The 12481-nt window shown below is 40.9% G+C and overlaps 1 protein-coding gene across 1 annotated transcript; it reads left to right on the top strand.

The window, feature by feature from the left end:
• Window positions 1-5: 5 nt before the first annotated feature.
• On the top strand, window positions 6-11889 carry gabrd (gamma-aminobutyric acid type A receptor subunit delta). The gene is made up of 9 exons (XM_062459727.1): window positions 6-352; window positions 5922-6037; window positions 7324-7391; window positions 7803-8023; window positions 8314-8396; window positions 8769-8906; window positions 9782-9937; window positions 10133-10344; window positions 10476-11889. Exons 1-9 carry the CDS (start codon window positions 288-290, stop codon window positions 10794-10796), a joined length of 1380 nt encoding a protein of 459 aa, XP_062315711.1. The 5' UTR covers window positions 6-287; the 3' UTR covers window positions 10797-11889.
• Window positions 11890-12481: the final 592 nt, after the last annotated feature.

Genomic DNA, 12481 nt, shown 5'->3' with positions numbered 1-12481 from the left:
AGCGTTCTCCCACTCAGCCACTGATGGTGAAGGAGAGAGGACGAGCGCGTTTCAGTAAACTATTGTTGTCGGTGCAAAGAGTTGGCTCTGTACGTGCGTGGTGGGTTAACTGCGCTGCGTTCGGGACAAGCACGAAGCGCGCGTTTGAGCGGAACATGGGTCATTATCACAGTTTACTTTACCCTAATCTGCCTCCACACAATGGGACTATAGGTACAGAAAGTCTGTGGTAATACCCTCGGTTTATCGATTCGTTCGATTCTAGGGCATTTTGGCAAGCAGCTGTAATGGAGATGATAACTTTCATATTGGCCAGCTTTGTGCTCCTGAACACGGGGGACATGTTCACCAGGTAAAATAACCTTATAGTATCACTTATTCTATATCTTCTCTCCTTGTTTACCACTTTTAAATGCAATTCATTGTTTGGTTGATTTATAGGTTTAATTGTAGAGTATTATCCGAAATTGAATAAAACGTTACGATAGGCTACTGTAGTCATTTACCTTATGAATTTGCTGAAATTTGACTGTGCAGCAGTTGCGGTATTTTCACTTTAAACATATTTGACAGTGTAGATGACCTGCAAATCTGGTAAGCTATTGGTGACTTTCAGCAAATCCGTATGGATTTTGATTTAACATACTGATGTAGTCTATAGCCTCGACATTTAAAATATAACCTTAAGGAAACATTCAGTTAACAAGCCGACGTGATAAATGAAATGACTTCATGACGAAGTGAATGTGAAATTATAAGATTTGTTCAACACGTTCATTCACAACGCCAAATGTCAGATGGGGGATGACATAAAAAAGTTAAGGTCATTTATCACATTTCTGTCATAGCATAATAAGGCATTATTATGACAGGTATGTCAACCTCTTTGGCCTATTGGGGTCAAGTATATACAGTTAAGTCCATAAATATTTGGACATTGACACAATTTTCATCATTTTGGCTCTGTATACCACCACAATGGATTTGAAATGAAACAATCAAGATGTGCTTTAAGTGCAGACTTTCAGCTTTAATTTCAGGGTATTTACATCCAAATCAGGTGAACGGTGTAGGAATTACAATACATTTTATATGTGCCCCCCCCCCCTTTTTAAGGGACCAAAAGTAATTGGACAATTGGCTGCTCAGCTGTTCCATGGCCAGGTGTATGTTATTCCCTCATGGGAGTTTGTTATTTCATTGACAAGGAGCAGATAAAAGGTCTAGAGTTCATTTCAAGTATGGTATTTGTGTTTGTAATCTGTTGCTGTCAACTCTCAATATGAAGTCCAAAGAGCTGTCACCATCAGTGAAGCAAGCCATCGTTAGTCTGAAAAATCAAAACAAACCTATCAGAGAGATAGCAAAAACATTAGGTGTGGCCAAATCAACTGTTTGGTACATTCTTAAAAAGAAAGAACGCACTGGTGAGCTCAGCAACACCAAAAGACCCGGAAGACCACGGAAAACAACTGTGGTGGATGACAGAAGAATTCTTTCCCTGGTGAAGAAAAACCCCTTCACAACAGTTGGCCAGATCAAGAACACTCTCCAGGAGGTAGGCGTATCTGTGTCAAAGTCAAAAATTAAGAGAAGACTTCACCAGAGTAAATACAGAGGGTTCACCACAAGATGTAAACCATTGGTGAGTCTCAAAAACAGGAAGACCAGATTAGAGTTTGCCAAAAAACATCTAAAAGACCCTGTACAGTTCTGGAACAACATCCTATGGACAGATGAGACCAAGATCAACTTGTACCAGAATGATGGGAAGAGAAGAGTATGGAGAAGGGAAGGAACTGCTCATGATCCAAAGCATACCACCTCATCAGTGAAGCATGGTGGAGGTAGTGTTATGGCGTGGGCATGTATGGCTGCCAATGGAACTGGTTCCCTTGTATTTATCGATGATGTGACTGCTGACAAAAGCAGTAGGATGAATTCTGAAGTGTTTCTGGCAATATTATCTGCTCAGATTCAGCCAAATGCTTCAGAACTCATAGGACGGCGCTTCACAGTGCAGATGGACAATGACCCGAAGCATACTGCGAAAGCAACCAAATAATTTTTTAAGGCAAAGAAGTGGAATGTTCTGCAATGGCCAAGTCAATCACCTGACCTAAATCCAATTGAGCATGCATTTCACTTGCTAAAGACAAAACTGAAGGGAAAATGCCCCAAGAACAAGCAGGAACTGAAGACAGTTGCAGTAGAGGCCTGGCAGAGCATCACCAGGGACGAAACCCAGCGTCTGGTGATGTCTATGGGTTCCAGACTTCAGGCTGTCATTGACTGCAAAGGATTTGCAACAAAGTATTAAAAGTGACAATTAGATTTATGATTATGTTAGTTTGTCCAATTATTTTTGGTCCCTTAAAAAGGGGGGGGCCATATATAAAATGTGTTGTAATTCCTACACCGTTCACCTGATTTGGATTTAAATATCCTGAAATTAAAGCTGAAAGTCTGCACTTAAAGCACATCTTGATTGTTTCATTTCAAATCCATTGTGGTGGTATACAGAGCCAAAATGATGAAAATTGTGTCAATGTCCAAATATTTATGGACCTAACTGTAGCTACTAGAGCAGTTGTCCACTGTCTATCATCAAACATTAGCATATGCAAAACCCTTTTGTCAATGCATGCATACATAACTTTGCTAGTAATTGAACTACCATTGGAGGGGACGCAGCAGTTTTTCAAACATGAAATTAAATGTAGCCTACTTTTCGTATGATCACGACTTGACCAATTTCTTAAACAGAATGTAGAAATTACGTATGGATGTAGCCTAAATAAGCATATATACATTTATGATGTTAGGATCTCTCTGTCATTGATCATAGTTTAAAGTTCAACTCCTTTTTGCTGAACAATTTCTTTAGAAAATGGTAGGGTAAAATTATTACATTATATAAAATATGCATTTCAATTAATATTTGAAGACATAAATATAAACAGGTGATTAAATATTGATGTGATGTGACCTGATTGTTTGGTATTTCTGGGTGGTCTCTGGGTTACTTCAATGTGGAATTGCTTTTTTATGTAATCCAACTTTTTCCCGGATAGTATCTGTGATTGTTGGATATATGTTTTTTGTTCTTAACCATCACTTCCAAAAAGGTCAAAAGTTTATGTATCTTCTGCTCAATGATGTGGATCCATCATCTCTTCTCCACCAGTAGATGGTGCAGTAATGATTCCTGGGGGCTTTTTAGAGGGCTTTGAATGTTTTTTTTATTGTTAAATGCAATTTGTTGTCTTAATCCTTTTCCCCACCCCATGACATGCTTTGGCAAATCAAACCGAAATGGACAATACTTTACAACAAGCTTGAATGAATTCAGCTTTCTCCACAGTTTTATATTTATGGAATAATGTAGAGCATACTCCTCCTCATGTTCATTTTATGAAAAAAAGCTTACTAGTTATGTTACTGTAGCTTTTCACCTATCGGTGTCTTATGCATTTCACTGCTTGTCACTTTACCTGAGTGTCACTTACCCTGCACTTGTACACTCAATTTCTCTCACAATTTGCATTAAGTTGAGTTTAACTTAACTTTATGGAAGAGTTTATCTGTTTATTCTGCACTTCATGCAATATAGCCAAAACAAATGGCTTTCACATATGCCTCTTAAAATGCGCTTACAAAATGTTTTCAATTGTCAAAGGATCTCTAATGCATTTCAGTTATGACTTTGCATAGCATTTATGTAGGCCTACTTTAACATGCAAGGACAAAAAGAGATGGGTAGGGGGGTTGAGGTTGAGTAGGATAGAACCTATTTAATGAAATAAAAACATCTAAATATACAGTTTTCTTTACAACCTAAACACTGTTTTGTTTAAATTTGTATTTACTGACCAATACAATGTTTCTATTGCCCTACTCTACCTTAAATGACTGGCGGGTCCTTAGCATGCATCAGGGGTTTATCTGGACTTCTCGTTCCTTATGTCTGGAGACACTTTAGTTGTTGAGTCACAGTATAAGAGGAGGATATCCAGAAATGCAAATCGGAAAGCTGCTGAAAGATCAGTTATTTACATTTGGGTTTGCATTAATTGCTTTTGGCTCTTTAGCTTAGGCACAGACCCTTCTGCAGCTTAGTTTACCCTGACAAATCACAAGGCTGCCCCATAGGGCCCCTAGTATGGTCATAATGTACATTCTATATGTGCATGTCTGGCCTATGCCATTTATGCACTGTGCTAGATACAGGCTGCTGGGGCCAAATGGCTTTAGGCCTGAGAGTGGAATGGGAGATCACACTACCTAGAGTTACAAAAAAAATAGGCCACAGCAAGTGGAAAGAATGCTTTTAGTCTCGAGAACTGGAGAAAATCATGCTGTCAATCAAAGTCAGGTGTTCAGCTCATGTGGTGGCAGACGAACAATTTAGACCCTTTCTGCTTATAATGCCCTTTTATATTGGTATATGTTAAATACACCATTTTAAGGCTAACATATTCTGGATTTACAGCACATAAACATTTCTGTTCTGGTTGAGGATGAAGTCTGCACAGGTACAAATTGATGTCATTATACAACGCAACTTAAGCTTTTCAGCAGAGTACTACATCAGTGTGTATGAAGACGTGAAGATGTGGAAGCAGCTTGTTTGTGTCTCCACCTCCCAGTTTGTGAGCTCATAAACAGAATGCTTGCGGTTAGCGAAACTGGGCCTCAGGAGATCCTGTTAATGAAGGGAAATAAAATACTAAGAGGAACTAGCATCGGTGGGAAATTGACTTTGAACTGTTTTAAAAGGGTGAGAATACAGAGTGTGCACATCTCCCCCGAGAACAATCAAAATGCTCAACCCCATTAGAGGTTTATGACATCCCTTTTTCTTGTATTGTGGGCTTTGTATGTATCCTGTGGTGAAACACATTGTGTCGAAGACATGGGTACTGAACATCTTGAGCCCATGCACTCTTGATGTTCCTCAGGTTCCCAAAAGAGAGGGAAGTTATGGAATTAAAATGTTGTAATAACTGCATTTATATTTAGTGTTACACTTTCTAAAAAAGAAGTGGTGAGAGTAGGTTAAGTTTACTAATAACAGGTACAGATTAAACCTTTATTGTTATCGTTAAGTCCAAAGGGTTATCCAAATTTGGTCAAAGCAACAGTATTCTGCCGCTTTGTCCTGATTTGGCACATTGTGAATTTGAGAAGTAGCAGCTCTTTCCAAATTTAGAAACTGCCAATTAGTGATGAACTTCATGAGGCAGCTCTTTTGATTAATATATTCAATGTTACCATCTATTCTTGTCATGTAAAATTAACAAAAAATACAGCCTCCATGTTGAAATGTCATCTTTGAAAGATGTCTTCACATGTAGAACTCACCCTGTATTATGTATACAGTTTTTAAACTCTAGTATCTATTTAATAAAAGACAGGAATATAATGTATGTACTTTCAAAATGATGGAAGGTGTTTCTCTGTAATCAGTACTTGTAAGTAGAGGCCACGAGTGACCTTCTTTAAATGGTTCTTTGGAAGAGAACACTGCCCTCTGGTGGTCGTTAGTAAAGTAATTAACGGCACAACATCTTGAATGATTCATAAACTGTTATAATCCTCTTGATATATGTGGAGAAAGATGAGAGGGTGCAACTGCTATTTCTACACTCCTATTTGACCAAAATCTGAAGAAATATAAAAACTGAAGATATTATATGAAGTGAAAACAATAGCTCTGTCTATGCTTCACTATTATGCTACAGGGCAATACATTAAAAAAAAAGATAATCTTAACCTAACTTGGAAATAACCTGCATTTGTCTCTGTGTCCCTGTCACCATCTCTTAATTTCTCTCTTTCTCTCTAGCTTTCTCCTAGGTTTTCTCAATGCATAATGGATGTTGTGTGGTGCTCAAGCTTGCTGTGTTTGTTCCCTTTAGGGCCATGCTGAATGACATTGGGGAATATGTAGGTACAGACATTCAAATATCCTGGTTGCCTAACCTGGATGATTTAATGAAGGGCTATGCTCGAAATTTTCGCCCTGGGATAGGAGGTGCGTATGAGATCTACTGCTTGTGACATTGGATTGCATTTCACCTCCTCACATTTACAGTCATTCTTAGCATAACAAGACCAAGTATGTGTATGTCACAGTTATGATTTGATCTGCCCTGTCACCAAAATATACTTTTTAGGGTAAAAAAAGAAAAGAAAAACGTGAACGTTTTGTTTTAAATCACATAAGCAACAGTTTTGAATTCTGATAGGCTTATCTTTGAATGTGACATGATGAGCAGATCCCTTATGAAAACTAAAGCAATTCTATAGGGAAAATGTTTGTACAAGAGATGATTATCAAAGTGAATGCTATTAAATGAATGAGATGTGTAGTGGGGGCAAGGAAGGAGGGTCGCTGGAGACTTTGCTAAGAATGCCTGCCAAATGTGAAACATCCAATGACCACAGCGTTGGATTTCTCAATCTCACAGCTTAACTCAGTTTAGTCGAGGTGAAAAGAAATCCATGGTAAAAAATAAAACCTCCACCACCACCACCACCACCTCCACCACCACCACTACCACCACATACATGGCTGTAAACACAGGCTACCTAGACTCTTACATACACATTGCTCCATATTGCAACAATCATTTGGGTCTTTGGAACTCCCCTGGTAGAAAACCACCTCAACATCTGATCGCTAAAAAAAGCTGAAGTCAAGTTGATGGGTTATTTATGACCATTGAAGAGTCATATTCACCAGTTGATGCCTTTTTACCTTTATTCAATTCATATCCCCTAACAATTAATACAGTACAGTATATATGGTGACAAGAAGTGAGCTAGTTCTGACACTAAGATATTATATAACTTTAATTCCCTCCAAAGGGAGTTATTTGACTGTTGACTTGTCCACACTGATGGCCCCATTCTATGTAGCTATATATACTAATGGATTTTATGCAATTTGTCATGATGGTTATGGGCTAAGAATTGAGTGGCGGGGAATGGCAATGTATGATTCCTTAATGTTCACAATAAATACCCTTCCAGTTGTGCCTCACTGATTTCTATATACTCCCCTCTAGATTTGCACTTTCTTGGCATCAGATCCTACCAGCACAATTCATGCTAATCATTCAGCACAATGTCAGCAGAATAGAACGCTATGAATGCGCTTTTAAACAACCTCACCGCAAAGGACCATGAGGTCCATGTCGTTTATCAATGTGCGGCTATGTCACTTCACTAGGGGAGGGGAGTGCTTGTGTATGGGTTTTTTTTAAAGGGAGAAAGGGGTAGAGGTTTCTTTTTCTTTTCTCACTTCTTACCCTACAGGTCCACCTGTGAATGTATCCATGGCTATTGAAGTAGCCAGCATTGATCACATCTCAGAGGCTAACATGGTAATGTATTCACTTAAATAGATTTATCCTCATAGTCTCTATGCTATGGTCTAGATTTCACCATTACAGAAGTCAAGGAATACCAAAAATAATGTTATTTTTCTGACTAGACTAGAGTTGCAAGTGTCTTGGGCTCAGTTTTGTCCCTGATTGTGTGTGTGTGTGTTTCTGTGTGTGTGTGTGTGTGTTTCTGTGTGTGTGTGTGTGTGTGTTTCTGTGTGTGTGTGTGTGTTTCTGTGTGTGTGTGTGTGTTTCTGTGTGTGTGTGTGTGTTTCTGTGTGTGTGTGTGTGTTTCTGTGTGTGTGTGTGTGTTTCTGTGTGTGTGTGTGTGTTTCTGTGTGTGTGTGTGTGTGTTTCTGTGTGTGTGTGTGTGTGTGTTTCTGTGTGTGTGTGTGTGTTGCCTTTTGGCAGGACTACACCATGACCGTGTTCCTCCGTCAGAGCTGGCGGGATGACCGGCTGTCCTACAACCACACCAACAAGACCCTGGGGCTGGACAGCCGCTTTGTGGACAAGCTCTGGGTCCCAGACACCTTCATTGTGAATGCCAAGTCCGCCTGGTTCCACGACGTCACGGTAGAAAACAAGCTGATCCGCCTACAGCCCGATGGGGTCATCCTCTACAGCAGCCGGTAACGGGGGTGTCTGGTGGGCAGGAGGAGGTGGGTGGGAGAGCGGAGGGGAGAATATGGAGGAGATAAACAGCAGAGGTGGGAGGGTTCTTTTTATTGTTGACAGTTGGTTTAATGTTGCCTGAAGGACATATAAATTCAGAATATTGTCATTGCTTCATAGCTCTTGCTTCACAACACCATAACTGACTTTATCATTCTTGGTTTCCAGCAAAACATTCACAAAGTGTTCTCCCAATAACTCTAGCTCATGCTGGCAGTATTTACCAACCTTGTCATTCTTCTCCCAGGATTACCTCGACAGTGGCTTGTGATATGGATCTGACCAAATACCCTATGGATGAACAGGAGTGCATGCTGGACTTGGAGAGTTGTGAGTTTGACTGTTTTCCCTCATCTTTTCTGGCCTTTCACTTCACTCATTTGTATTTTATGTTCAATTTGACGAGAGTTAGAAAAGCTTTCAAAGGCGCACACGCAGGCAGGTTAAGTGCCATGTAGGGACTTCAAATGCCTACAAAAACTGTAAAATGATTTTTCCTCAAGTTCATGTGGAGTAAAGGAGAAATCACACATAAAAAGTACAGATAATTGACTCTTGCTATAAGTTCTTTCTGTCTTATTTTCAATGTGATGTTAAAAACTTCCGAACACTGCACAGCCCTGGGGGGTATATCTTCTATCTGTATATTTTCAGGCTAGACCAGTAAATAGTCTGCTCTCTTGTCCTAACTGTTTGTTCCAGATGGTTACTCCTCAGAGGATATCGTTTACCACTGGTCAGAGAGCCAGACACATATCCATGGATTGGATAAACTAGAACTGTCCCAGTTCACCATCACTGACTACAGATTTGTTACAGAGATGATGAACTTCAAATCAGGTGAGATCTTCCCTTTCATCATAGCTATGGTTGCCACCTTCCATTTACCTAATATACTGTACGCATATAAGATTCCTCATTCAGCTGTGAAAATGGCTTTAGATGTACAATCCATATCCTACTGTGCTATTCTCTTGGGTACCATATGATTCATGTTTTTGCACCCAGCTTGTGTCTTGTATCGAGAACGACTGTTGAGCTCCTTCAAATTCTGTTTGAAGAAATACTTTTTGAACTCAAGTTACCTCTGTGGTTATGAGAATAGTCTATGCACAGACAGAATATATCATGTTATTTAGGCATGAAGGCAGTCGTACTGTATAGCATAAATGTTTTAAACTTAACCTCTAGGTTGTTAAAAGGAGTGCTCCAATTCTGAACTCTTCAGGGTACTCAATTCCAATTACATGGGAATTTCAGGTATGCCTGATCTCACCGTACAACTAATATGTGTAGGGTGTCAGGTGGCAGAGCTGTTAGGGAAGCGGGCTTGTAATCAGAAGGTTGCCAGTTCGATTCCCGGCCGTGCCAGATGACGTTGTGTCCTTGGGCAAGGCACTTCACCCTACTTTCCTCGGGGGAATGTCCCTGTACTTACTGTAAGTCGCTCTGGATAAGAGCGTCTGCTAAATGACAAAAAAATAAATAAAAAATAAATAAATAATATGTTTTAATACAAAAAAAAAATTATACATATGACATACATGACATTGAGCTAATGTGCAAATTATATACATAAAAAGGGAGCAAGGGTGAGAGAGAAAGAAAGAGAAAGAGAGGGTGGGTGAGTGGGTGGATGATAAAAGTATTGAGCTAATAAACTTGTTTTATGTTCAGTATGTTCAGTGTCATTGAGAGTGTGCTGTTCCTACTAGCGGGCCGGTTCCCCAGGCTCAGTCTGAGGTTTGAGCTAAGGCGTAACCGAGGCGTCTACATTATCCAGTCCTACATGCCCTCCATCCTATTGGTCGCCATGTCCTGGGTGTCCTTTTGGATCAGCCAATCGGCTGTCCCAGCTAGGGTAACTTTGGGTCAGTAGGATCATAATATAGAAATGTGTTTGCGTATACATTTTATAATATTTTGATGACTTTGTACTAGCTTTTTTGTTAACATTTTATGGTAAAGGAAGTAATCGAAATCAGTGGATGGAAGGATAGAATATATTTATTTTACATACCTACCGTACATACATTTTGTAGAACAATAAGTCATGTGCATTGCAGGGATCACCACGGTCCTCACCATGACTACTCTGATGGTGAGCGCCCGATCGTCACTCCCACGAGCTTCGGCCATCAAAGCCCTGGATGTTTACTTCTGGATCTGCTATGTGTTTGTGTTTGCTGCTCTGATTGAGTATGCCTTCGCTCACTACAATGCCGACTACAGGCTGAAAGAGAAGGCTAAGGTCAAGGCCAACAAGCTGAGTTCTGAGGTAAGAAAACCACTGACGTGATGTCTAAGCAGCATCCGTGCAACTTGAAAAGTCGAGGCTTCTGATTGGTTTTGTACGGCAATCTTCCACTTGCTTCTATTGACACACACTGTTTTCCTCCTACTCTTCAGTCCATTGTGAAGAACGGCAAGCAGGCCATGGTTCTCTTCTCCCTATCCGTCACTGGTATGAACCAGGGCGTTGTGATCTCCAATCGTCACAACCGTGCCCAGCGCTCCGGCGCCGAGACCCCCGGGGAGGGCGGGGAGGAGGCCGAGCCCAGGAGGGGGCGGAACAGGGTGGTGGAGGAGAGCAAGAAGGAAAAGAAGTGCTGTGCCAAGTGTGTGTGTAAACCCATCGATGCCGACACCATCGACATCTATGCCAGAGCAGTGTTTCCTTTCACGTTTGCCGTTGTCAATGTCATCTACTGGGTGGCATACACCATGTGAGCTGGTGAGGACCGCCGTACAGAGACTGCTGACATGGACTAATGTACATATTGTCATGGAAATCAAAGGTCTCTTGTCATTCTGAGACTTGTTCTGTGACACTTCCACTGTCTTCTTCAAGCCTGGGTTTGAGATTTCAGAAGGAACACATTCATGTATGACCACAGAATATGGTAGAGGGTATAAAAAGAGTTGAAGTGAAAAAAAGGAAATGTTATGAATCAATATAACAGCTATGGACAATATTGTCTGGACCAGATGTTGCTGAGGTCATGTCCTGTGGGAGACCCACTGTCCCACTGCCAGGCTATTGACCTTTAACCTTTAGCAACCTTATCCACAATTCCCCATATGCTGACCATCGCTATCCCCTACACTAATAAATGATGTCCTGTTATAACATAGACTGCATACTCAAAGTATAATTGATTCGCACAACTGTAATTATCCGGCTGAACAACTCAAGAGCACAGACAGACCATCGTCTCAAACAAGAGGAAGTGTTCAAACGCAGAATGACCAAATGTGTGTTCATCTGCATGGCTGCTACCTTGCCCGCACACTCCCTTCACCCCTTCTTTCCTTCAGTCTTTCTCTCATTCCCCCACCCATTTTTCCATTCCAGTTTTTGATTTGGGACGCGGAGCCTCTTATCTGCTGGTCCCAGCCATGCTGCCTGTTTCCTGATCATTAAAGGACTTCCTCTACTACCTGTGTATCTCCTGGCTGGAAATATTCACTCTGAGTTGTAATGCCTTGCTTTGTTTAAAACAGATGGGTTTTTTTTTAAATCACGTGGCAGTTTCTTCTAATGAGCTATTGTTCTCCTAAAAAGAATGGGATTACATGACTGATTTTTCATCAAAGCATTTCTGTGAATTCTCTGGCATTGTGGTCAATACCCTCAACAAGGGTATGAGAGGATGGTTTAACTGCCTGTATTTCTTTTCTATTTTGCTAGGGTACTTCGAACTACAAGGACCCCTCAGTGACACTCAAGGCTAACTTTATTTTGAGAAATTAACTAGTTTGGGACATAATAAATAATGTAAATTTACCTCAAACGTATAAAATAAACTGTAAGAAAACCCTACCGGTGCTTTTGTTGCTCCATATTTTCTCTTTTTCTTTCTGTGAAGGCTGGGGTATGAAACCTATCATGCCCAGTGCTGCTGACGAGGCCAGGCCAGGGTGGGGAAAGGGCAGGGCTGGACAATCTTCCTACATGCCCATTGCAGGCTGGCTCCTCCAGGGCAGATAACTTTGTTCTGGGTATGAGAGATGACATCATGACGGATGGCTATGAAGATGTGGGTGCAGGGCCAGGAAGTGTTATCTGCTGCCCTTCACTTACAATCAAGGGTCTACACACACACACACACACACACACACACACACACACACACACACACACACACACACACACACACACACACACACACACACACACACACACACACACAGACACACACACACACACACACAGACACACACACACTATAGTAACAGGGGTGGAGGTGTGTTTTGGGGTGGGTGGGTCACAGAGGGGTACTTTAAAAGTCAGTCACTGACACAAGCTACTTCATATATGTAGAATCAGTTGTCGTCATTTGTACTGGGATTACAAAACCATCTGGTGCTTTTAGGGAACATATCGGGGAGTTGATCGAGGCATTCAACTAATT

The sequence above is a fragment of the Osmerus eperlanus genome, chromosome 4, assembly GCF_963692335.1.
Source record: "Osmerus eperlanus chromosome 4, fOsmEpe2.1, whole genome shotgun sequence".
Taxonomy (NCBI): domain Eukaryota; kingdom Metazoa; phylum Chordata; class Actinopteri; order Osmeriformes; family Osmeridae; genus Osmerus; species Osmerus eperlanus.
Note: the sequence above shows the minus strand (reverse complement) of the source record. Positions and strands in the feature narration are given on the sequence as shown.

What these genes read in the sequence shown, in the direction of transcription:
- gabrd (XM_062459727.1), top strand. Translation starts at nt 288, where the DNA reads ATGGAGATGATAACTTTCATATTGGCCAGCTTTGTGCTCCTGAACACG. An exon ending in ACGGGGGACATGTTCACCAG is followed by an intron (nt 353 to 5,921) that starts GTAAAATAACCT and finishes TGTTCCCTTTAG; the next exon opens with GGCCATGCTGAATGACATTG. An exon ending in CATGCTGGACTTGGAGAGTT is followed by an intron (nt 8,397 to 8,768) that starts GTGAGTTTGACT and finishes TGTTTGTTCCAG; the next exon opens with ATGGTTACTCCTCAGAGGAT.